At 39.1% G+C, this 23,580-nt stretch overlaps 1 protein-coding gene across 1 annotated transcript in view; it reads right to left on the reverse strand.

Moving 5' to 3' along the window:
* SLC26A7 (solute carrier family 26 member 7) overlaps positions 1-23,580 on the reverse strand; it is a 148,499-nt gene that overhangs the window by 64,214 nt on the left and 60,705 nt on the right. The window contains exon 4 of the mRNA XM_004602350.2: positions 21,068-21,240. Within this exon, the coding sequence (XP_004602407.2) occupies positions 21,068-21,240 (173 nt within the window). The remainder of the gene's footprint in view (positions 1-21,067; positions 21,241-23,580) is intronic.

Here is a 23,580-nt window from a genome sequence, read left to right on the forward strand (position 1 = left end):
AGGGGAGTCTGGGGCAGGAGAGAGAGTACAGAAGGTGAGGGGCAAGAGAGATAGAACAGGAGGTTAGGTACCTGCTTTGCAAAAGTGGCCAATGTGAGTTGTATCCCCAAATCCCCATCTAGGCCCCTGGAATCTTACCAAGGGTCATCCCTAATTGTAGAGCTAGGAGTAAACCAAGAGTCATCCTTAATTACAGAGCCAGGAGTAAGTACTGTGGGTGTTGGCCCAAAACCAAACAATAAAATAATAGGCGTGGGGGGGTCAATATAAAAACACATGAAGGGTTTATGTTTATAAGGAGAGAACAAAAGACAGAGATAATTGAAAGGCTATATCTCAATACACCTAGGAATGAGCAAAATCAATCACTTTCTTTAAGCATCTCTTCATTAGAACATCATGAACCATTGAAAGTCATTTCATAGCCAGACTAAATTATCAGCTTTAAGTAGAAACTGTGCATTGAGTTATGCTGGACAAAGGATATCAGGAAGAATCAACTCTTGTGGTGTTAACATTACAATTATTAGTGGTCATATGACAAAGAGTAAATCAATGAACAAAGGGATGACAAAGATAATTTTTAAGAAGTGGCTTAGTCTTCACACACAACTATGTAAATTTTATCAGAGACATTTACACTGTTAAATGCAACATTAAATTACATTCATGAGAGTCTACTGGAAAAAAGACACAAAATGGGCCATTCTTATACAGCCTCTCAATATACTAATTATATTTAGGTCAGGTCTTAAAAGCTTTGCTGGAAAATAAGTTTAATTACTTTAATAATCAGAGGAAAGAATAACAGGACATCGCCAATTAAGAGGTCACAGTGATGAAAATAAAATGAGCATAAAGTGCTATCTGAACCACCAGTAAATTGTAAAGTATGTCATTTCCATAATATCACAATGCACCTCAGCCAAAAGCAATAATTCTCTGAAATTGTATAAGAGAAGAGTTTCCTGAACTCATAACTGAAAACTTAAGTTCTGTTACTGCTTCACTCCCGTTCAGCCTCGTGACAGTAAACAACCTACTGAAATTTTCTAAGCCTCATTATACATAAGCTACAAGTGAGATCTTCCTTCTGTTGAATTGCAATTAAGACCATGTAAAATAATATATTACATGTTTTAGAAACCTTTAAAATGAGCCACATTTGTAATATTCCAAGAATATCCCGGGCCTAAGATATATTTAACCAATATAGAAAAACAGCCATTGGATTTAAAAATGTAGAAACAACCCTACATTTTTTAACCAAGAAAAACTTTAAGTAGTTTCTCAGTGAAGGAAAAAGTATTTGACTTGTTCTAGCTTAGCAATCCATCTTATTAAACATGTCATCAAGAAAACAATGACTTCTAGTGCAGAAATAAGTCAATGTTTTGACTGATGTTGAAAGCCAAAGCAGCAGTTTCTGTTCCTACCATGTTTTCAGAAACTCTGTCAATGGATCAAAGTGACATATCCTTCTGAGAAATCAAAGTTTTAGGTACAAGTGACACACACTGGTCTTTCTTGCATTCTTGGTTCATACTCTGTTCATTTCTATCCCAAAACACACAGTTAAGGAAAAACACAAAACATGACAGTAAACCAAGCTTCCCCAAACATCTTTCTACTAGCAAGTTATTTCCAGTTCATAATATTAGCTCATACAAATAATGAGAGAGAAATTAGTATATTTTTAGAATAAGATGAACACTAAAGAGATGGATTTTCATTTCAAGTAAAATCAGAAGACAAACAATTCAAATCTTTGAAATTGTAAAACCAGGCAGAATCTCCTGCCCCCACACCAGGCTGTCTTCACCAGGGCTCCCTTGGAGGGGGGTGGGTTGAGTTTCCCTCCTCGACCCAAGCAGAGTCCCTGCAGCTAAAAACCTCCAGAATCCAGCCACAGCCATGCTCAAGACCACTCTCCACATGCTCGGACGAGCCTCACCCATGAAGGAACCGACAGAGGAACCCAGGTATGAAGGACCCATGGTTGAGATCTCCAAGCCTGTTGAGATTGGGACTAGGCCTCCTCCACCCAGATCCCACATTTTCCAGTAGCTTGGCAGCCACACCCACAAACTATCCCTGGGCACCATATAATCTCATCAACAGCCAATATCCAGAGACTATAAAACAAAGCTCCTAGAAGAGAGTGATGCAGTTTTTCCTGAAGCGAGCGACCGCTCACTGATGTACCTAAAGCAGCACACATGTTTGGTTTTAACACACTTGCTTGTATTCTCTTATATATGGGCTTAAAGAGCCCCAGAATGAAATCAAAGAGCTTTACACACTTCCCTCTTATTGTGGTTGGAAGGTGCTTGCTGGTTGGGTAGGTGTTTGAATTATATGTAATGAACTACTGTGAACTATTTTATGAAAATAAAATAAAATGTATAAAAAATAAAATGAAATTATAAAACTTTTTTTACTTTTTTCATATAGGGACTATTATGCATACATAAAATGTTGGGAAGTTCTTATCTATATATCAAAAACCTTCTTTTCATTATTTTGAAAAGCAAACTCTAGGACATGTACAGATTATTCACTTTACTCTCTCATTTGTTTCTTTTATTTTTCCTAAATTTTCACACCTACTCAGTGGTCATAATGATTGGCCATGCCTGAGAAATGAAGGACACTTTGCCCGGAGTTACTCACTTCCAGTTTCCATTATCTCCCAGTGGCAGCTTTCCTCTCATTCCCACATCCTGAGTATTCCATACAGAATATTCCACATCCAGAAAAAATAGATATGAAAAGAGCTCAGCCATATCAAATGTTGAAAATACATGTGCCTTCCTTTCCATAGATGTCAGAAATGGTGGATATCCCATTTCCATGTTTTTACAAAATCTGCCCAGAAAGGGGGAAATGCCCGAAATATAGAATTATTGATTCTGAAAAGTCAACAAGTCCTGTAGAACCTCACTGCCATGTAATACCAAACACTAGGCATGGGAAGGACTATTGCAAACATGTGAGACTTGCATAAAGAGGAATTACTCTCTTCTGAATAACAACATGCTTTAAAAAAGACAATGCTAGATATGTTAAGATGAGGAGAAAGAAGGACAGGGGTGAAGAGGAAAAGAGAGAGAAGAAATGTACAAATTCATTTGTTCAGGGAAGAGATTTAGTACAGGTGTTAAGTGTTTGCTCTCCACATGATCAACTTTGGTTCAACCCAGCACTGCACATGGTCCCCTGAGCACCATCCCCTGAGCACTTCCAAGAGTGATCCCTGAGCACAGACCCAGGAATAAGCTAAGCACCACCAGGTATGTCCCCCACATTCCTCTCTCTCTCTCTCTCTCTTTTTTTTTTTTTTTGCTTTTTGGGTCACACCTGGCGATGCACAGGGGTTACTCCTGACTCTGCACTCAGGAATTACCCCTGGCCGTGCTCAGGGGACCATATGGGGTGCTGGGATTTGAACCCAGGTCGGCCGCATGCAAGGCAAACGCCCTACCCGCTGTGCTATCATTCCTCTCTCTTTTACGGCTATCCAAAGCAAGCTCAGCCAAGGGATCTCACACCCAAGACTAATTATTATTCCTAGTTTGAAGATAGCAAGTAACCACACAATTTTTATCCTGGAACTCAAATATGTGATATAATAATAGGTGTGTCTTTTCTAGAATATTTTAAGATCCTCCCTAAAAAATCTAAATCTTTACTAATGTTTAAGCTTTTTAAACTAATAGTTCATAAGTAGCAGGATAAACTTCTTTAAGAATATAGGTGATGGAATAACTCTAATTTGACCATACTCCCCAAATCTTAAAAGGCAACGTTTTATGAGAAAATACATTTAATACAATATAGTTCAGATGTTAGTAGTAAAGCTGCCATTCAGGTCTAATGCTTTAAACCTCTAATACATATCACTGGTGTTCATGACACTATCTGTAATGCTTCTATAAATGCAATATGTTCTATATAAATTGAATATATCTTAGATTTCAGGCCAAGCGTTGGATGGTTTACATATAGTAAAAAAATAAAACAAAGGCATGTGTTGCAAGCAACTGTGTTACTAAAGCAGATAAAATATACCATGCATTTTAGTTTGCCAACAATCCGGCTCTTACAACATACCAAATCATGTATTTGTCCATTCAATGAATGTTTATTGAATATCCCTTGTGGGCTAGGCACAATATTGTTGCCTAATACAGTGTTGACATTTTAAAAGATCATATTGTGATTTTGGAGGAGGGAGTTATGAACTAGAAGCCTACTAGAGGTATAGTTCAATAGAAGCATTCAGGTAAATAGGAAGGTAACGACTGAGGAGCTGTTTAGATGCGGGAATGAAACACCAAGAAACCCGTGTTGTTTTGGAGCTGGGGATGCACATTTGGGAAACAGCCCATTGGCCTACAACTGAACGATGCCTAGGTTTTGGCAGGAAAAATGTCCCTGTATGACCAGATGACTTAAGAGGCGATAAAAGTGAAATGGATATCAATGGAATTATGTGCTGTGGATTTTAAAACATAAAACCCTCCTCTTACTATTAAGTGATTTTTTTTAATGAGTTCTAGGAGCCAGGGAGATAGTTCAGCTTGCCCTGGTTCAATCCAGAGTATTTTGCGTGATCCCCAAAGTCTGAAGGAGTGATCCCTGAGTGCAGAGTCAGAGTAAGGCCAGAACACAGCTAAGTGTGACCCCCCCAAAAAAAAGAGCAAGAGATAAAATTATACATAGACATGGGTAGATCTTAGATGGATAATGTAGAAGATAATCCAGAAAGACAACATTATGACTGTTTGCTTGTTGGCGGGGCCCATCCGGCTAGGCCCAGGGATTCTTCTCACTTCCTGTTGGCTCTGTGCTCAAGGATCACCTCTTGTTGGAACCCCAGCAACCATATGCAGTGCTGGACATCTGTCTCTGCAAAATTTTTTTAAAAATCACTTGGTGACCCCAGAATAAAATGAAAAATGTGACAAAGAATTTAGGTGAATACATAATGATATAAATTACTGACTAAATTGTTTGTTTTTGTTGTAGGGCCACACACAGCACTGCTCAGGGCTTACTCCTGCCTGCACTCAGAGATCTCTCCTCTCTCCTCACAGCCTCGGGGACCATATAGAATGCCGGGGAGTGAACCCACATTGGCCACATGCCAGGCAAGCACCCTACCTGCTGTATATTGCTCCAATCCTGCTGATTAAATATTTTTATTCTTATTTTTTGAGTTTGGGGCCACACCCAGTGGTACTCATGCCTTACTCCTGGTGCTGTGCTCAGGGAGCACTACTGGTCAGCTCAGGGGACCATATGGGTGCTGGGGATCGAATCAGAGTCACCTGTATATGAGATAAGCACTTTACCTTGTACTATCACTCTGGCCCCATGACTATTTTTAGAGTGAGAGGACAGGAAAATCCCTTGTTTAGAAGAATTTCAACAATTCTAAAACTTCCTTACTCCTTTGGCTCTTCATATAACAACTCCAGACCCCTTAGATGGGGCTGAGAATATTAACTTCTTACCAAAGAATACAGTGTGGAAATGGAGAAAACAGGGTGACTTTCCATTGGAGACCTAATAAACACTAGCTAAGCCAGGTATGCATTATTAGAATCAACAATAATTTGTTACACTAACATACTATTCTCTTAAAATTACAAGATGAGAATCTTTTTTTCTTCTCTTCTGGTATTTTTACTAAAATCCATGAGTCCATTAGAAAAATATCAGGCAAATCCTTGTTGAGTAACATTATATAGAGTATCTGAACATATTCCTCAAAACTATTCAAGATCATTCAAAATAAAAGTCACAGAGCACTCGTCCAGTTTCAAGGAGCCCTAAGAGAAATAAAACTAAGTCTAATAATGTGTTTTGGATGAGATTCTTCTGAACCATAGAATGCCTTAAGATTAAAACTTACAAAGTCTGAATACAACATGTAACCTTTAGTTAACAGCCATAATTCAAATTGGTTCTTAATTATCATTAGCATATCATACTAATTTAGGACATCAGTAACAGAGGGAGCCAAGGACAGATGGGATATGAAGTAACTCTATTTAATACCTTTGTAACTTTGTGGCAAATCTAGAATTATTCTATTGTAAAATAAACATTTTATTCAAAGAAGAAAAATATCTCTTTCGCCTTCCTATAGACTGCAGGTAAGTGTTCATTTCTCCTAGACATGTGTGCTAGATATGAAAAATCCCTGAAGTTGTATGTAATGGACACAGGGGGGAATGATACCACAAGAGGCACTTCAAAATGCTGGATGTTAGAGTCGTAGCTTCTGTATAAATAACACCACCAAGACAAGTATGTGCACAAATGAAAAAGAGATCCAGAAAATAACCCACCACATTTCAAGGGGACAAATAATTCTGGATAGGAATAAAATGGTGCCTTGACACTTAAAATTCCAAAAAGAAATTATTAGAAAGTATTCTAGAAAAGTTTAAGTGCAAGTATAAAGCAGGAAAGCCCTGGGATATGTTCAGAAGGCATACAGCTTCTTGTTTTAAGGGTATATAATTAGCCTAAAGGGAGTGTTAGAGAATAAAGCGAGATGTTTCTATGTCAGAGCATGAAGTACCTTAAAAGCAGTGAAAGGGGAAATTTACAGAAGTTACATCACTTTTCCATATATTCATTAAACACCTAATTTTGCCAAAAAGTATGGTCCCCACTGGGTGGAAAATCCAGACTGTGTTTTTTGGTAGGATTCGTCAGATGACAGAATGTGGAACAGGGCAGTTTGAAGGTTAGTATAAGAAAGAAAGGGAGAAAAGACAAAAGTCAAGGAGGGTAGCGGGAAATGAGAAGGAAGCAATGGAGGGCAGGGTTCAAGGGCCCTGGGTGTATCTGTGGAGTAGAGGTGTGGCATTGCCCTAGATAAAAACCAGAGTCCACAACGCCGAAAGCAGAGACCCAAAGCACAGCAACCCAGCTAAAAAATGTGCCAGTCAAGAGGGTAGCTGGGGGTAGGGGTGGGGTGGGAGGAACTGAGGAATATTGGTGGAGGGAAGTTGACATTGCTGGTAGAACTGGTGCTGGGAAATTGTATGTCTAAAACTCAGCTATGAATAACTTTAAAAATCATGGTGTCTTAATATAACTTCTTTAGTAGTAGAAATAAGTACTAGGAGGTTGAGACCATGGCTTGGAAGCTGGCTTCACATTCTGGGGAGAGGGCAACTCAGATAGAGAAGGGAACACCAAGTAAAATGTGGTTGGAAGCCATGCGGGGGAAGGGTGACGAGTGCCGAATGTAGACTAGAGACTGAACACAATGGCCACTCAACACCTTTATTGCAAACCACAGCACCTAATTAGAGAGTGAGAACAAAAGGGAATACCCTGCCACAGTGGCAGTGTGGGGTGGGGGGAGATGGGATTGGGGAGGGTGGGAGGGATGCTGGGTTTACTGGTGGTGGAGAATGGGCACTAGTGAAGGGATGGGTTCTCGAACTTTGTATGAGGGAAACATGAGCACAAAAATATATAAATCTGTAGCTGTACCCTCATGGTGATTCACTAATTAAAAAACAAATAAATTAATAATTAAAAAAAATAAAAATTAGCAAAAGTAGAAAAAAAATATAACTTTTCTTAAAAAAAAAAACCTAAACTGGATACAAACAGAAATGAAAAGTAGAGAAGAGCCAAGTGTTGGATTATCCATGGAGGATGATGATCATATGCCTAGAAAACAGACATTTTTCAAAGAGTGGAAGATATCCAGAGTCAGTGGGCTGAAGAACTATTGTTCTTTAAATTTACATGGTTGACTGAGACATCATAATCTCTTTACTTATCTGGGAATTTTCTAAGAAAAATGTAATAAATTTTAAGGCAAGAGACAGGATCAGAAATTCTAGGAATGGACAACAGTTTCCCTTTGCTACCTTCTTTTCTGCCCCTGTCACTGTCTGGAGCACCGTCGTTCCCATTGTTCATCGATTTGCTCGAGCGAGCACCAGTAACGTCTCCATTGTAAGAGCTGTTGTTACTGTTTTTGACATATCGAATATGCCACGAGGAGCTTGCCAGACTCTGCCATGCGGGTGGGATACTCTCAATAGCTTGCCGGGCTCTCCAAGAGGGACGGAGGAATCGAACCCGGGTCAGCCGCGTCAAATGCCCTACCCACTGTGCTATCGCTTCAGTCCTGCCCCTAGTGAAGAAAATCACAAACTTATTAAATAAAATGACTAGAGCTTAAAGAATCTTAAGGATAATTAATTTCTTACTTTCCTGAGAAGAGGGGGGTTGGGGGAAGAAGTAAGAAATGTCATGGTCTTACATTTGAGCTGGAGGAATTTGATAAAATATTTAAGTAATCATGCATATTCTTACTTCTATTTCATAAAGAGCTATGTTAAATTTAAATAGTGCCAGATACATCCTCTACATTTTGATGGGGGTGTGTTCGAAAAGATTAATTTTTGGCTATTTAGCATGGTGGTACTGCTACTGTTTGATCATTCCTTTATCTATTCGAAGTTATTCAACGACCATCGAAGGTCACTACAAGACCTGTGAAAAGGGCAGGCGTGCCAGTGATCAGCCCAGGCCATCACCCTTCCTCATACACAGGCTGATGCTACTGCCAAGGAAGCAAAATGTGAAAAAGAACTAGCATAATCACTGTTCACAATTGCCAAAATATGGCAACAACCTGAGTGCCCTAAAACAGATGACTGGTTAAAGAAACTCTGGTACATCTACACAATGGAATACCATGCAGGTGTTAGGAGAGATAAAGTCATGAAATTTGCTTATAAATGGATAGACATGGAGAGTATCATGCTAAGTAAAATGAGTCAGAAAGAGAGGGACAGACATAGAAGGACTGCACTCACTTGTGGAGTATAGAATAACATCACATGAGGCTGACACTCAAGGACAGTAGATACAAGGGCCGGAGGATTGCCCCATAGCTGGAAGCCTGCTTCATGACGGAGGGGAGAAGGCAGATGAGATAGAGAAGGAATTACTAAGAAAACGATGGCTGGAGGAACCAGTTGGAATGGGAGATGTGTGCCGAAAGTAGATAATGGACCAAACATGATGACCTCTCAGTGTCTGTGTTGCAAGCCATAATGCCCAAAAGTAGAGAGAGAGTATGGGGAATATTGTCTGCCATAGAGGCAGGGGGAGGGTGGGAAAGGGGGGGTATACTTGGGATATTGGTGGCGGGGAATGTGCACTGGCGGAGGTATAAGTGTTTGATCACTGTGAGATTGCAACTCAAACATGAAAGTTTATAACTATCTCACGTGATTCAATAAAATAAAGAAAAAAGAAAAAAAAGAACTAGCATGATCCTTGGCTCAGAAGTCCCTGAATTGTTTCCTGTCTGTTCTCTCGGTATTAGCTTAGGGTCATGGATTTTAAACTTTCTGCACCTGTAGCCCAGCCATTGAAAAATACTGTTGTAGAAAATTGTGTAGCACAGCAGGTAAGACACTATAGCCTAGATTTTGGCTTTTCTCTGCCAGTTCCTAATTATGAGATATAAATAGGTCACTTTGATGTTATGTATCCTCATCTATATAATGGGGGAAAATAATATTACTCCATAAAATGTTGATGGGGTTTGAATGGATGAATAGATGCATTACACATTACACTGAGAACAGAACTTGGCATAGAGTAGATTATCAACATTATTGTTGTTTTTTAAGTGAGGACATTTTATTTTATAATTTTAAAGAATGTCATAATTCTAATTTTATTACTTCTTGGCTTCTTCAGGTACATGCACAGATGGAAAGATTTATATTAAACATAGAAACCACTTCCTGGCTGTAATGGTTGTAAAATAATGAAACATCATTGAAAGCAATTTTAGAGGGTCATCTCCAGTACAAAAGAATAAAACTCCATGATTTTTCTGGAAGCAATAAGCATGGTAAGTTGAATAGAAACTTTGAATCTTTTACGCATTAATGTTTGTCTAATTTAGTACTCAAATTATCAAGAGTTTAAAACCAAGTAAATGGAGAATGATCTATTTACTTTTGCAGATCACAATTATCATCCTCAAAGATATAAGACTGTATTTTTAGAATGTTCCCATTTAATAGTGCAAATTTCTGTCCCTGAACATGCCCAGCTATGAGAGCCTTGGCTTCTGCAACTGTCAAACAGAGGATCTGCCTCTACCCACATCCTCCAGCACACAAATCTTGGTCAGTGGTTGCTTCAGAAAAGTAAAATTTTGGAAAGTTCTGGAAGTACATGGGTAGGGGCAATCCTAGACACTACTCAGTTATCATAAAACAAAAAATAGACAAAGTGTCTCTTGTAAGAATAACAGAAGCTACAGAAAAATGAGAATAACGGTTTTGACAATACCTTAATTTTTACTGAGTGTTTGTTGCCCCTCAAAAATGCTTATTGATACTGGCATTTTAAATGGTTTCATCTTGTGTTGAAGTTACCACCTCATTGCTGAGTGAACAAGCAATTCCTAAATTGGTTCCTACTAAATTTTATGGCTAGGAAAAGTTCTATTTTTTTGTCAAAAATTAAGACTAATAAGTCAAAATTGCATCAGTCACACCAGAAAGGGCTTCCAGAATGAGACTTATAGTGAATATTAGAAATAGAAGGTAAAACATGATAGCCTCTCAGTATATGTATTGCAAACCATAATGCCGAAAAGTAGAGAGAGAGTATGGGGTAAAAAGTCTGCTATAGAAGGGGGGGGGTAGTGGGGGTGGATACTGGGGACATTGGTGGTGGAAAATGTGCACTGGGGGAAGGATGGTTTTCCATCATTGTATGACTGAAAATCAAACATGAAAGCTTTGCTAACTTTCTCACAGTGATTGAAAGAAAGAAAGAAAGAAAGAAAGAAAGAAAGAAAGAAAGAAAGAAAGAAAGAAAGAAAGAAAGAAAGAAAGAAAGAAAGAAAGAAAGAAAGAAAGAAAGAAAGAAAGAAAGAAAGAGAGAGAGAGAGGAGAAAGAGAAAGAAAGAAAGAAAGAAAGAAAGAAAGAAAGAAAGAAAGAAAGAAAGAAAGAAAGAAAGAAAGAAAGAAAAGAAAGAAAGAAAGAAAGAAAGAAAGAAAGAAAGAAAGAGAGAGAGGGAGAAAGAAAGAAAGAAAGAAAGAAAGAAAGAAAGAAAGAAAGAAAGAAAGAAAGAAAGAAAGAAAGAAAGAAAGAAAGAAAGAAAGAAAGAAAGAAAGAAAGAAAGAAGCAGGCAGGAAGGAAGGAAGGAAGGAAGGAAGGAAGGAAGGAAGGAAGGAAGGAAGGAAGGAAGGAAGGAAGGAAGGAAGGAAGGAAGGAAGGAAGGAAGGAAGGAAGGATCCTGGTGGATCTATCACATCTTCTAGAAGGGCCATGGAGAGGATTATTCACGACTTCTCCTCGGATCTCTTTGACAGCCACATACACCTGCCCACATACCAAATTCTGCAGGAAGGATATGTCATTCCCAACATCCTCCCTTCCGAAATCTGACATGCCATTTCGTCAGTAAAGACGCATACAGCACCCAGTCCAGACAAGGTCAGACCCGAACACCTGATGAATCTGCCGCCAATACTCATCAATACACTGGATCGGCTCTTCACACGCTACCTGTCTGAATGCAAGGTTCTGTCCCAATGGAAAACCAGCAGGACCGTTCTGTTGTACAAGAAGGGAGACATCCACGACAACGGCAACTATCGCCCAATAGTTGTATGTTGCCTGTTGTATGTTGTCTACAAGTTGTTCACTCGAGTAATCCTGAATAGAATAGGCAGAACACTAGATGAAGGACAACCATGTGAGAAAGCCAGGTTCTGAAAAGGATTAAGCATGATAGACCATATCCACACAGTGACCAAACTCATTGAAGTTTCACGGGAGTTCAAGATGCCGCTCTGTCTAATGTTAAAGAAGGCCTTTGATTCTGTTGAGAGTGAAGCAGTCATAGAATCCCTAACCAAACAGGGTGTTCAAACTCAGTACAGCAAGATCCTCCACAAGCTGTATTACGGATTCACCATCAGGATCTCACCGTTCTACAGGAAGTGATCATTGACCTAAAGAGAAGGGTTCGGCAGGGTGATACCATTTCACCGAAACTCTTCAGTGCCACCCTCGAGAATGTCATGTGATGAATGGAATGGGAAGGACTGGGAGTGAAGATAGATGGTCAGCAATTATACCACCTCCACTTCACTGATGACATCGTTCTAATAACACCAAACACTAGCCAAGTGGCATAAGGGTTGGCTGACTTCGACTGCGATTGTCGAAAGATTGGACTGCAGCTGAATCTCACCAAGACAATGTTCATGAAAAACAAACTAGTCGCTGATGTTCTGTTTGCTCTCAATGGAACAAACATCTCTGAATGCAGCAGCTATGTGTACCTGGGTCAAGAATTCAACATGAAGAACGACTTGGCGCCAGAATTGCTCAGGAGAAAGAGAGCATCGTGGAATGCCTTCAAGAGCCTTGAAGAAGTGGTTAAGAGGATGAAGAACCTCCAGCTCCAGGTACATCTTTTCAATTCCACCATTCTTCCTGCACTAACATATGCCTCAGAGACCTGTGCCCTACAAAAACAGGATGAGAATTTGGGTATCCCAAAGAGGAATTGAAACAGCTATGCTAGGAGTATCACATTTCACTCAAGTGAGAGAAGGAATCCAGAGTTCCGACCTCTGTCGACAGTCAAGAATCAGGGATGCTGTCTTGTTTGCCAAGACGTCAAAAATCAGATGGGACGGACATGTAATATGATTCAGAGATGACTGCTGGACTAGAGCTATTACCGACTGGATTCCACAGGATGTCAAAAGACCATGTGGCCGCCCACCTACAAGATGGTCAAACGTCTCGTCAAAATCCTGAACGAACAGTTTGAGGCTCTTCGTGTTCCCAGAGTGAGCAGATAGCATTGGGCTACACTAGCACGGGACAGGGAGGAATGGAGACGTAACTGGTGCCCGCTCGAGCGAATCGAAGACCAATGGGATAACGTGATACAAGTGATAACTAAGCATGAAAAGATTGTATCTTTATCTTCAAGTGTTCATAAGATGTTCACCAGAAGTGATTACTACTAAGTTATAAGAAAATCAACAAACTAAACAATGTAGAAATATTTTAAACAACACTCTCAAACCACAAGTCAACAATACTAGATAGTATTAATAAAATTAAAACCAGAAAGGAACATCATTTAGAAACAAAAACATAAAACTTTTTCTATATAAAGTAAAAGCAGACAATTCCTAAAAAAACATTGATAGTAATATACTATCAAGATCTATCAAATATCATTGTGTGTATTGTTATAACAATCCTGGTAAATAAAGATATCAATAGATACTGACATTGTAACCCCCCTGAGAGGTGGGTTACACTGAGAAAATACAACTTTGTTTACAGAGACTGAAAATATAGACATAAATAAGCAAGACTAGGTACAAATCTGACTCTGTTGAACATTTCTACCAAAGATGATCAGATGGCACTAGTAATGTGTCTCTGAAATAGGAGATGCACATTAACTCAAAAGTTTTGGGCCAATTTGAGGCCCCTATCAGATTGCCACATCCAAGTTCCTGAGGTTTGTTTCTTGGGAAATGCCACCAGTGACTTTCACTTGTAGCTGAGGTGTTGTTTTTCTCATGAATGGATTTTCCAGATAACTATGCCCACCAGCATGCCAGTCTTCTGGGTCACTAGCCCTCGCCCTTTTATTGTGAGTTTAATTGGATGTTTCTATTGTTGCAGTGTGATTTCTCTCCAATCAAATCACACTGGAAGTACATGGAAGTACTGACATCGATCATAGCAGAATCCCTCAACTCCAGGAGAATCAGCCCTTTTTTGTGACCTGATCTTCATGAGACATTATAGGTGATGAGCTAAAGAAATGGATGGTATTAAAAGAACTAAATGTTTCACTCAAAAAGTTAAAACGTTAAATTGATCAGAGCTGAGGAGATAGTTCCAGGGGACAGAGATCATGCCTTGGTGCACAGGGTCCCAGACCCGGTCCCCAGCACCGCCGAGTCCCCCAAAACCTGCTTGGATTGCTCTGGTGACTCCTGAGCACTTCCTGGCTACAATGGCGGCTGCTGGATCAGCTTTCATTTCCAGGTCCAATCACCACACCACCAAGCCTGCACCACAGTACTGTAGGGGTCACTTCCAGATCCCTAGGGGAGAGCCCTCAAGTGGTAATTAACTTGTTAGCCCAAACACTAGAGAAACAATAAAGTTTTTAACAGAAAGAAAGATACAATAAAGATTAAAGTATAAAGTAGTACAAGAAAAAAAACACTATTTCAAAATTCTGTTTTAAATAATAAACAAAATAAGCAAACTAGTAGGCAGGGGATAAAGGGCGGAGCAGGGCACCGAGAGCTAGCTCAATGGGCTGGGACACACGCTTGCATAGGAGGTCAAGTTCAATCCCCAGATATCACCGGAAGTGACCTCTGAGGACCGAGCTGAGCGTAGACCCTGAGAACTGCCAGTGTGACCCCAAAAGGGGGGACCACAAATAAACAAGAGGACAAGGGAAATAGCTGAGAAAGCTGGAGTAATGCTTTGCATGTTTTCCCAAGCACAGTTTGGGAGAATCCCAGAATGCTGAAGAAGAGTTATCCCCTGAGCACTGCTGGATTGCCCCCTCCCAACTTAAATACTTAGTAATAAGAAGAAGCATGCCAAGGGAGATAATAATTAGAAGGACAAATTATTTTAAAATCGTCACCATTTTTCTTAAAGAACTATATACAAATAAATTCGAAAAGAAATAATATTCTGGGAGCATTGAGAATGCCAAATTTGACCACATTAGAAGCAAAGACACTAAGCCCAATTATTTTGTAAAAGAAATAGAATACTGTAAAAATGAATCACTCTGAAGGGAGTGCCAAGGAGCTGTTATTCCAATGAATAATTTCTCTTTTTTTCTCTATATATGCATATTTTTAAATTTTTATTGATTTGTCATTGGAGTTTTAGGACACCCCAATGAATGTACAGAACCCACTTCAGTGCCATCCAACTTCCCCACAGGGCCCTCTATTCATTCTTCCCGTGCCTTCTCCCATTCGGTTGGAAATTTATACCCAAAGTTTATACAGGGAAACAAAAGAGCTAGTCCTAATGCATAAACCGAAATATTTAGAAGGAAAACACTGCAAAACTAAGACAGAGTCTTTCAAAGAATGGTAAGTCTCCAGAGTACAAGCATTAAAACTGAAGAGGGACCAAAAAGTAGGAGAGAACCATCATAATGAAACATAACAAAATTAGGGAATCTTAATTAAACACAGAGGAACCAAATGTCACAATAGACCTATACAAGAACAAGGAGATCATCATCAAAGAAATTAAATTTTACAATTCTAAGTGAGACACTGAGCATGAAATTCAACCTAACATGAAAAGCATAGCAAGTGGAATCAATCTTGCTGAGGAAGAACTATCATATCGCAAATAAAATTATACTAATGAGGCAATAGAAGAGCAAGAAACTCAACTCCACTAAATGAAACAAACTAACAAAACAAAACCCTTTTATCCAGGTGATAACTAACATTATAGTCTCAGAAACATAAATAAAAGTAACATGACACATAAGAAAAAACAAGATATAATTGTAGAATAAGATAAATATATAGCCAACTACCAAAATGTTGACACCATCATTAAAATAACTAGTTTAGATGTGTTAGATAAAATCCTCATGGCACCCTCAAAACAAAAATCTGGAGCAGCCAGGCCAGATCAATTGCACAGTGAGTGGAGCACTTACCTAACATCCCACATGGTCCCCTGAGCCTCCCAGGATTAGTCCCTTAGCGCACAATCAGGAATAAACCCTGAGCACTACTGTCCGTGGCCCCAAAACAAACAAAATCCTGGAGCAGACATATTTTGAAGAAAAAATGAAAAAATCACCAGGGAAAAACCATCAAAATTTGAAGTCAAAAAGAAATGTAAACAAAAAACAAACATAACTAAGGAGTGGCATTAAGTAGGCTGAAGAGAGAGTACAGAAGGTAGAGCACTTGCAGACATTGGTTCAATCCCCAGCATCCGATATGATCCACTGAGCACTGCCAGGAAGAATTCCTGAGTGCAAAGCCAGGAGTAAGCCCTGAGAATTGCCAGTTGTGGCCCCCAAACAAAAACAAAATAAATAAAATAGCAGTAAGACTCTAAAAATTAATGTGAATGGTCTGAACTCACCAATCTAAAGATACAGAGTCAAGGGATACATAAAAAATAAGTATCCAAGCAGCCTATGCATACAAGCATTTCACATTAGATTTAACGATAATTATATGTTCACAGTAAAAGTCTGTGGAAAAGTGTTCCAATTCAATAATGCAAAAAGCAGAGCAGAAATTGTTACTCTCATACCTGATCCAATAGACTTTCAACCCCCCAAAAGGTAATTTACGTATAATATAAGCATATAATATATTTTATCATCATCATCATCATCATCATCATCATCATCATCATCATCATCATCCCGTTAGTCATCGAATTTCTCGAGTGGTCTCAGTAACATTTCCATTCATCCAAGCCCTGAGATTTTAGAAACTTCTCTCCACTCATCCTTCCAACGATGCCCTACTGGAGGCTCTTTCAGGGTCAGGGGGATGAGTACCAGCTTGTTACTGGTTTTGGCATATTAATACACCATGGAGACCTTGCGAGGCTCTCCCATGTGGGCAGGAAACTCCCAGTTGTTTGCCAGTTTATATTATAAAATATATACATATTTTATAATATAAAATATTTTATAATTTGTAAATAAAATATATACATATTTTATAATATATTTAAAATTTTATAATATAAACATGTATATGTTTATATTATAAAATTTTAAATATATTTTATAAATATATACATATTTTATAATATATAATATGCCATGTTATATATTATATATAATTATTATATATAACATATAATATAGTGTATAAATATAAATATATAATATATTTTATAATATATAATATAAAAGTATATTATATATACAGGTCAATACACCAAAAAGGCACAATAACGTTAACATTTACACACCCAGCACATGGTACTCACATATATGAAACAATTAACACGCTGCAAAGAATGCACTAACAGCAATACGATAATAAAAGATGATCTCCATTATACCACTTACAACAATAGCCATATTATGCAGACAAAAAATTAACAAGAATATCCAATTAACTGAAGTAATCAAAGATAAGGACTGTATAGATATGGACAGAAATGTCAAAAGATAGTAATATATTCGCCAGGAAGTATCATGTTATGGCACAAAGAAAATCTTAATAAATATTTGACGATTTAAATCATATCAAACACCTCTTTGAGTTTTTTTCTGATATTTTGGTCACGGACTGGAGCGATAGCACAGCGGATAGGGCGTTTGCCTTGCACTCGGCCTACCCGGGTTTGATTCCTTTCTGCCCTGGGAGAGCCCAGCAAGCTACCGAGAGTATCCCACCCCTATGGAAGAGCCTGGCAAGCTCCCCGTGGCATATTCGATATGCCAAAAATGGTAACAAGTTTCACAATGGAGACATTACTGGTGCCCGCTCAAGCAAATTGATGAACAATGGGATGACAGTGCTACAGTGCAGTGTTATTTTGGTCACACCCGGTGGTGCTCAGCACTTACTCCTGGATCTTACTAAGGGATGTCTCCTGGTGGGGACCAAGTGGGGTGCTGGAGATAGAATCCAGATCAGCAGCATGCAAAGCAAGCACCTTACCCACTGAACTATCAGTCCCCCTCAGAAACGTTTAAATCTGGTGGTATTAGACTAAAAATCAACAAAAAGAAAGTATGGAGGAAAACCCTGCAAAGATTTCACTGTCACTGTCACTGTCATCCTGTTACTCATGGATTTGCTCGAGTGGGCACCAGTAGCGTCTCCATTGTGAAACTTGTTGTTACTATTTTTGGCATATCGAATATGCCACGGGGAGCTTGCCAGGCTGTGTGAGCAGGATACTCTCAGTGGCTTGTCAGGCTCTCCGAGAGGGGCGGAGGAATCAAACACGAATTGGCCGTGTGCAAGGTGAACACCCTACCACTGTGCTGTCGCTCCAGCCCCCGCAAAGATTTAAGAGACATATTTCTGTATAACTCAGATTAACAGAGACATCAAAGAAGAAAAAAATAATTAACTGAAGAATATAAAAACTATGAGGAGAGCAGTCAGTCCCTGTGGCTGACACAAAAGCAGTACCTAGAGGGAAATTCTTAGTAATATCCAGAGGAGCTAACAAAGAAATTGCTTATATGTTCTCAATGGAATAGTACTCAACCTTTAAATATATAAAATCCTGACTTTGAGGCAAAAATAAAAGGAACTTAAGTTAATTATACTACATAAAATGAGAAATAAACTAAAAGAAAAACTACTTGATGGCTTCACTCGTATGTACAATGTAAATGAATAAAGGATATGGCACAAACTAACAAACAAACCCAAAACAGAACCTCATACTCTGTGCAAACTATACTAGTTATCCAAAGAAGGAAGGAAAGGGGCATAAATATACTAATTATCAGATAACTAATGATAATTAAATAAAGAAAAGATAAAAATATATAAAGAAACCTAAATCAAGTAAAGAAATGGAGAAACATTTGTGCAAGGAAAAATAAAGATTACAGTTTGGGGGAAAGATTTATTTACACAGTTATTAGTAGACAAAAATGGGAACCACTTAGTCGCAGAGTTATTTTCAAATCACTGAAAAATCAGATCAGTTCATTAATTGAATGGGTTTTCAGAAACTAAAGACTCTTCGAGATTGTTTCTCTGCTCTCATATCACAAGTCATTAGCTATATTGTGTAATGCTCTGAATAAATTGTTACTTAGAGTTAAAAGTATTTCCAACTGATAAACAATTTATGATATAGACCAGTCCAGATCATTTGACTTTAATGTAACCATTGTAACTAAATGTCAATATCATTTGTTCTAACCTAAAACATTCCACCATCTGTGTTTCATGGGAAGGGTGTTTGATTGAAAATGAATAATGTAAAAGGAAAATAAACAAAATAGAGCAAGGCAAATAAACCCTTCCTATATTTGTAAGAATGTGGTACCAGAGCACTACCCTCCTATTCAATGGATTTCAAATTTTAAAGGAAAGGAAAAACTTCTGAGGAACTATGTCCAAAAGATCCAAAAGACCGGATCCAAAATGAACAGATGAATTTGGAGGTCAAAAAAAGTCCAACCATCTGTTTAAAAGTCGGCGAAAATGTATCCAGGATCATAACAAAAGACAAAGGAAAGCAGATGTTTGATGGAGTTATAAGACAAAACATGTAACTCTTTGGATCAGACTTTACATGCAATAAAAGGCCATGAAAATCAAATTATTTTTATCATCTTTTATAACATCCTGCTTTACGCTTGTGAGTCTAGGAAGTTTTACTCCAGGAAATCAGGAAATGAAATTTTTTTATATGTTGTCAAGATACCAGCTTTCACTTTTATATTTTACTATCATTTAAATTTTTAATCCCAACATTCTAGATAATAGCAAATCATGTAATGGTTATTTTAAGGTAGAAAAAATGTATTAAAGTCACTATAAGAAGATTCGTGGCTCTAATGGCTAATTTTAGGTTTTTGAAAAATACTGATAGACACTTAAACCTATTTGTTCTATGCTTAATAGAATCAGAGAATATACAAGCCTAGTAAAAACACAAATTCAAAGAGAAACAGGAATGAAACATAATGGGACATACAGAAGAAATATTATCACAGAAACTTTCAATCAAATGAGAAAAAATTTAGGAAAGTATATTTTAAATATGTGAAAACATATCCATGTTTGAATTATCAGTTTCCATGAATTATTAATTCTGAATTGGACACAGAATTGGCTTATTGGGGATCTACACATAGGCCAATGAGGAGAGAAACGCCTGTCTGGCAGTGCAAAGTTAAGAATACACAGACGTTATCCATGTTTTTTAAAATATAAAAAAGATTTTAGGCAACTGTTTATAGTTCATAAAAGTTCAGAATGAGCTATAGGAAGTATTTACAGGCCTTCTATCTGGCTGCCTTAAGAGCAAATCTGAAGGGAACACAGTTCCAGTGACTAAAACACTATGAGGACTTGAACTCTTACTTATTTTATTTTCTTCATCTTTATATCTTATTTCACATAGGAAATAGGGAATATAACACTAAGAACTTTAATATCTCCTTCCTTCTAAGTCACATCTTGTTTCCTCAGCATACAATTCTTGGCAATTATCAACTATTTTATTCCCTTCTTTCTATTCATATAAAATCCTTGAACTGCAAATGGCACTAAACTATAAAATAAAGTTTCTATCAAGATAGAAATAAAGTTTCTAAAAGAGGCAGACTGGCCCAGATATCTTTCCAAAGATCTTTGGCACAATCTTAATTTCATTTGTGACATGGGTGGTAAAATGGCAAAATCTTAAAATTGAAGGGAACAACTCTAGAAATGTATCCCCTCTCCCTTCCACAATGAGACCTTCCCCTTCACATTACTCAGCCGTGATGACGTGGGCACGGGTGTCTCCATGCCTTATAAGAAATTTTAAGTTTAATTTAAGTTTACCGCTTGGTAAAATAGTCCTTAGGAAACTCCTTCTTTGTGTGTATTTCCTTATGGGGCCACAACTGGTGATTATCAGGCTTACTCCTGGCTCTACACTCAGGAATCACTCCTGGCGGTGTTCAGGGTGGGCCTTATAGGATGCTGGGGATCGAATCCGGGTCAAGTATATAAACTTGAATTAGTGTGCAAGGCAAGTGCCCTACCTGCTGTACTATCGCTCTGGCCCCAGAAAGCTCATTGTTAAAAACTCAAAAGTTGCTTCCCTTCTGCACTGATTTATTCATTTTAATCCGTGATCGAATGATTATGAAGTCAATTGCATTTCCATGAAGATAAAATGTAATTGCCCTTATCCATCTAGCAATACTAAGACAAAGCACCCCTGCCTTTCCTTTGACACCCTCCTCCTTTCTCCACTCCCAAGGCTCAGGGTTGCTCACCTGAATCACCCCTCCCAAGAAGGAAACAGCTGCAGCAACCCCAATTCTTTGCATCTCGAAGTCAGACAGGCCCAAGACACTGGTATTGCTCTGGGTGGTGGCGTTCCTGCTGCTCCGGGGAACGAGCCTTTCCACCGCGTTGGCTGAGATGAGCGATGTCAAGGCAAAAGTACCTAAAAAGAAAGAGAGAGAGGGAGAATCTTCTGTTAGGAACGAACTGAATTTGCTGAACTACCTAAAGTTGAGCCCCCCAAGACTCCCACTGTATAATGAAACAATTCTTTTAGAAACACTCTGCTTATACCCAAACTCCTCTATAACCCACTCACTCGTGGAATAGGCAGAAACTTGCCCCACACCGAAGTACTGGACACCCAAACCCACCCGCCTGCCTGTCCGGCCAGGTCTCTCCTTCCGGAAGATCTACCTGGAGACTTCTCTGGGGTCAGGGATTAAGATCATGGCTTGGATTTAAATATAAATTGAACATATTAAATATTAATTAAATATATATCATGTATAAATTAAACATATAATTGAATATAAACTTGAATTAGTATATCACTGTAGCATTGTATCATTGTCATTCCGTTGTTCATTGATTTGCTCGAGCGGACACCAGTAACGTCTCCATTGTGAGACTTGTTACTGTTTTTGGCATATCGAATACGCCACGGGGAGCTTACCAGGCTCTGCCGTGTGGGCAAGATACTCTCGGTAGCTTGCCGGACTCTCCGAGGGGGTGGAGGAATCAAACCCAAGTCAGCCAGGTGCAAGGCAAACGCACTACCTGCTGTGCTATGGCTCCAGTCCGAATTAGTATATAGTTGAATTAAATTAATTTGAAATAATTTTAAAATGGGCATAGAAATACCTACATCTCAAATCAGGTAAATCAGAGACCAGCCAGGATTCATGGCTAAGTCAGAGCTCATACTTGAATATGAGAGCACGGGCTTCTTCATTTACCTACACAGAAGTGTAGCTTTTGGCATCTGGCCCAAATGTCCCACCCTGCTAGATTCCATCTCAGATCCTGCAGGTCATGATAAATCTTGTTACTCCCTGTGATCTCAAAGCAGAAAAGACTTTCCTGACAGAGTAACAACGTTCGGTACCCCATAAAATGATCAAACGATTTCTATCTACTGTCACGAGGTAAAAGTTCAACATGTTTCCCACGGATTGTCCTGCGGGACTATTTTCAGTGTTTTCCTCTTGCAGCCAAGAGTTCTGAGGCTTCTCGTTTTAGCACAGCTCATCTAAGAACGTGGCTTTTGGGCACAGGGGGGAAACCATTGCCACAAAGTCTCAGCAAATTTGGGTTTAAGAAACCAACTGCCATATTCTACCAACACTTCCTTTGACTCATTACTTAAAGACCTTCCTTTGCTCCAGATCATAAGTGAGACGTGGAGCCAGAGACATAGTGCAGCAGGGAGGGCACTTGGCTTACACACAGCTGGGGTTCAATCCCCGGAGTCCCAGATGATCCAAGAGTCTGCCAGGAGAGATCCCTGAGCACTGTTCTGAGAGTAAGTTCTGAGCACTGTTGTGTGCGGCCCAAAACCCAAATCAAGGACATAGGGCCATGAATGCACACATGAGGCCATCGTGGATGACAGCCTACCTGTGCTATCCAGGCCTGTAAGATGGAGAAGGCCTAATCCTGTTCCTCCCATACTCCTTGTCTACTCTTTTCCCTCACTTTCTTTTTACCCTGGGTGAGTTCAAGCATGGGTGCGCTTGGTGGCCGAGAACCAGTCCCCCTGACAAGTGAAGGAACGGGTTGCAGGCTGCTTGGCAATCAGTGACCGTTTATTCAAGTCTGACAGCATTAGTTACACAGGAATCATGAAGGAAAGGGTCCACATATGTGCGGTTGAACATTATCATGACAATAAACATCAATGGTAAAGCCCCTTCTTCAGCGGAAGTTCTAAGATGTTAATTCAAGGACAAAATCCCATCTGGGGGATCAGCATTCTAGATTACTAGGATCCGCTCAGCATGGGGTTCCACCTAAGGGCATCTGGCTTTCTCCTCTCCTTAGCCAGCAATCCATTTAAACAATCATTAAATTTACTTCTTAATGACATTTCTAGTCATTTTGTATGAGCACAGCACCAGTACAAAATATATGAAGCTGAAAGAGCGGCTCTTCCTGGGAACGAAGGAGGGTTAAAGATAAACACAGAGGATTGGGAGTGCCTGGTGAGTGCCTCAAGAGCACTGTGATAGAAGTAGCTCAATAAACCTACACTCCCTGCAGGAGGAGAAGAAGAAACCAATATCATCCCAACACTTGGGTGGGCTGCAAGCCAATCAGACGGATCCTTCAATACCACTTAACTCACCCAGTGGCACAGCAGTTGAGCCTATGACTGAGCCTTACGCTAATGACCACTGGCCTCAAGGGAGGCGACTCAAGTTTAAATCCCGGGTTAGGGACCAGAGCAATAGTACAGCAGGTAGGGTGTTTGCCTTGCATGCGGTCGATTATGATTCCCTGA

The sequence above is a fragment of the Sorex araneus genome, chromosome 2 (genome assembly GCF_027595985.1).
Source record: "Sorex araneus isolate mSorAra2 chromosome 2, mSorAra2.pri, whole genome shotgun sequence".
Lineage (NCBI taxonomy): Eukaryota > Metazoa > Chordata > Mammalia > Eulipotyphla > Soricidae > Sorex > Sorex araneus.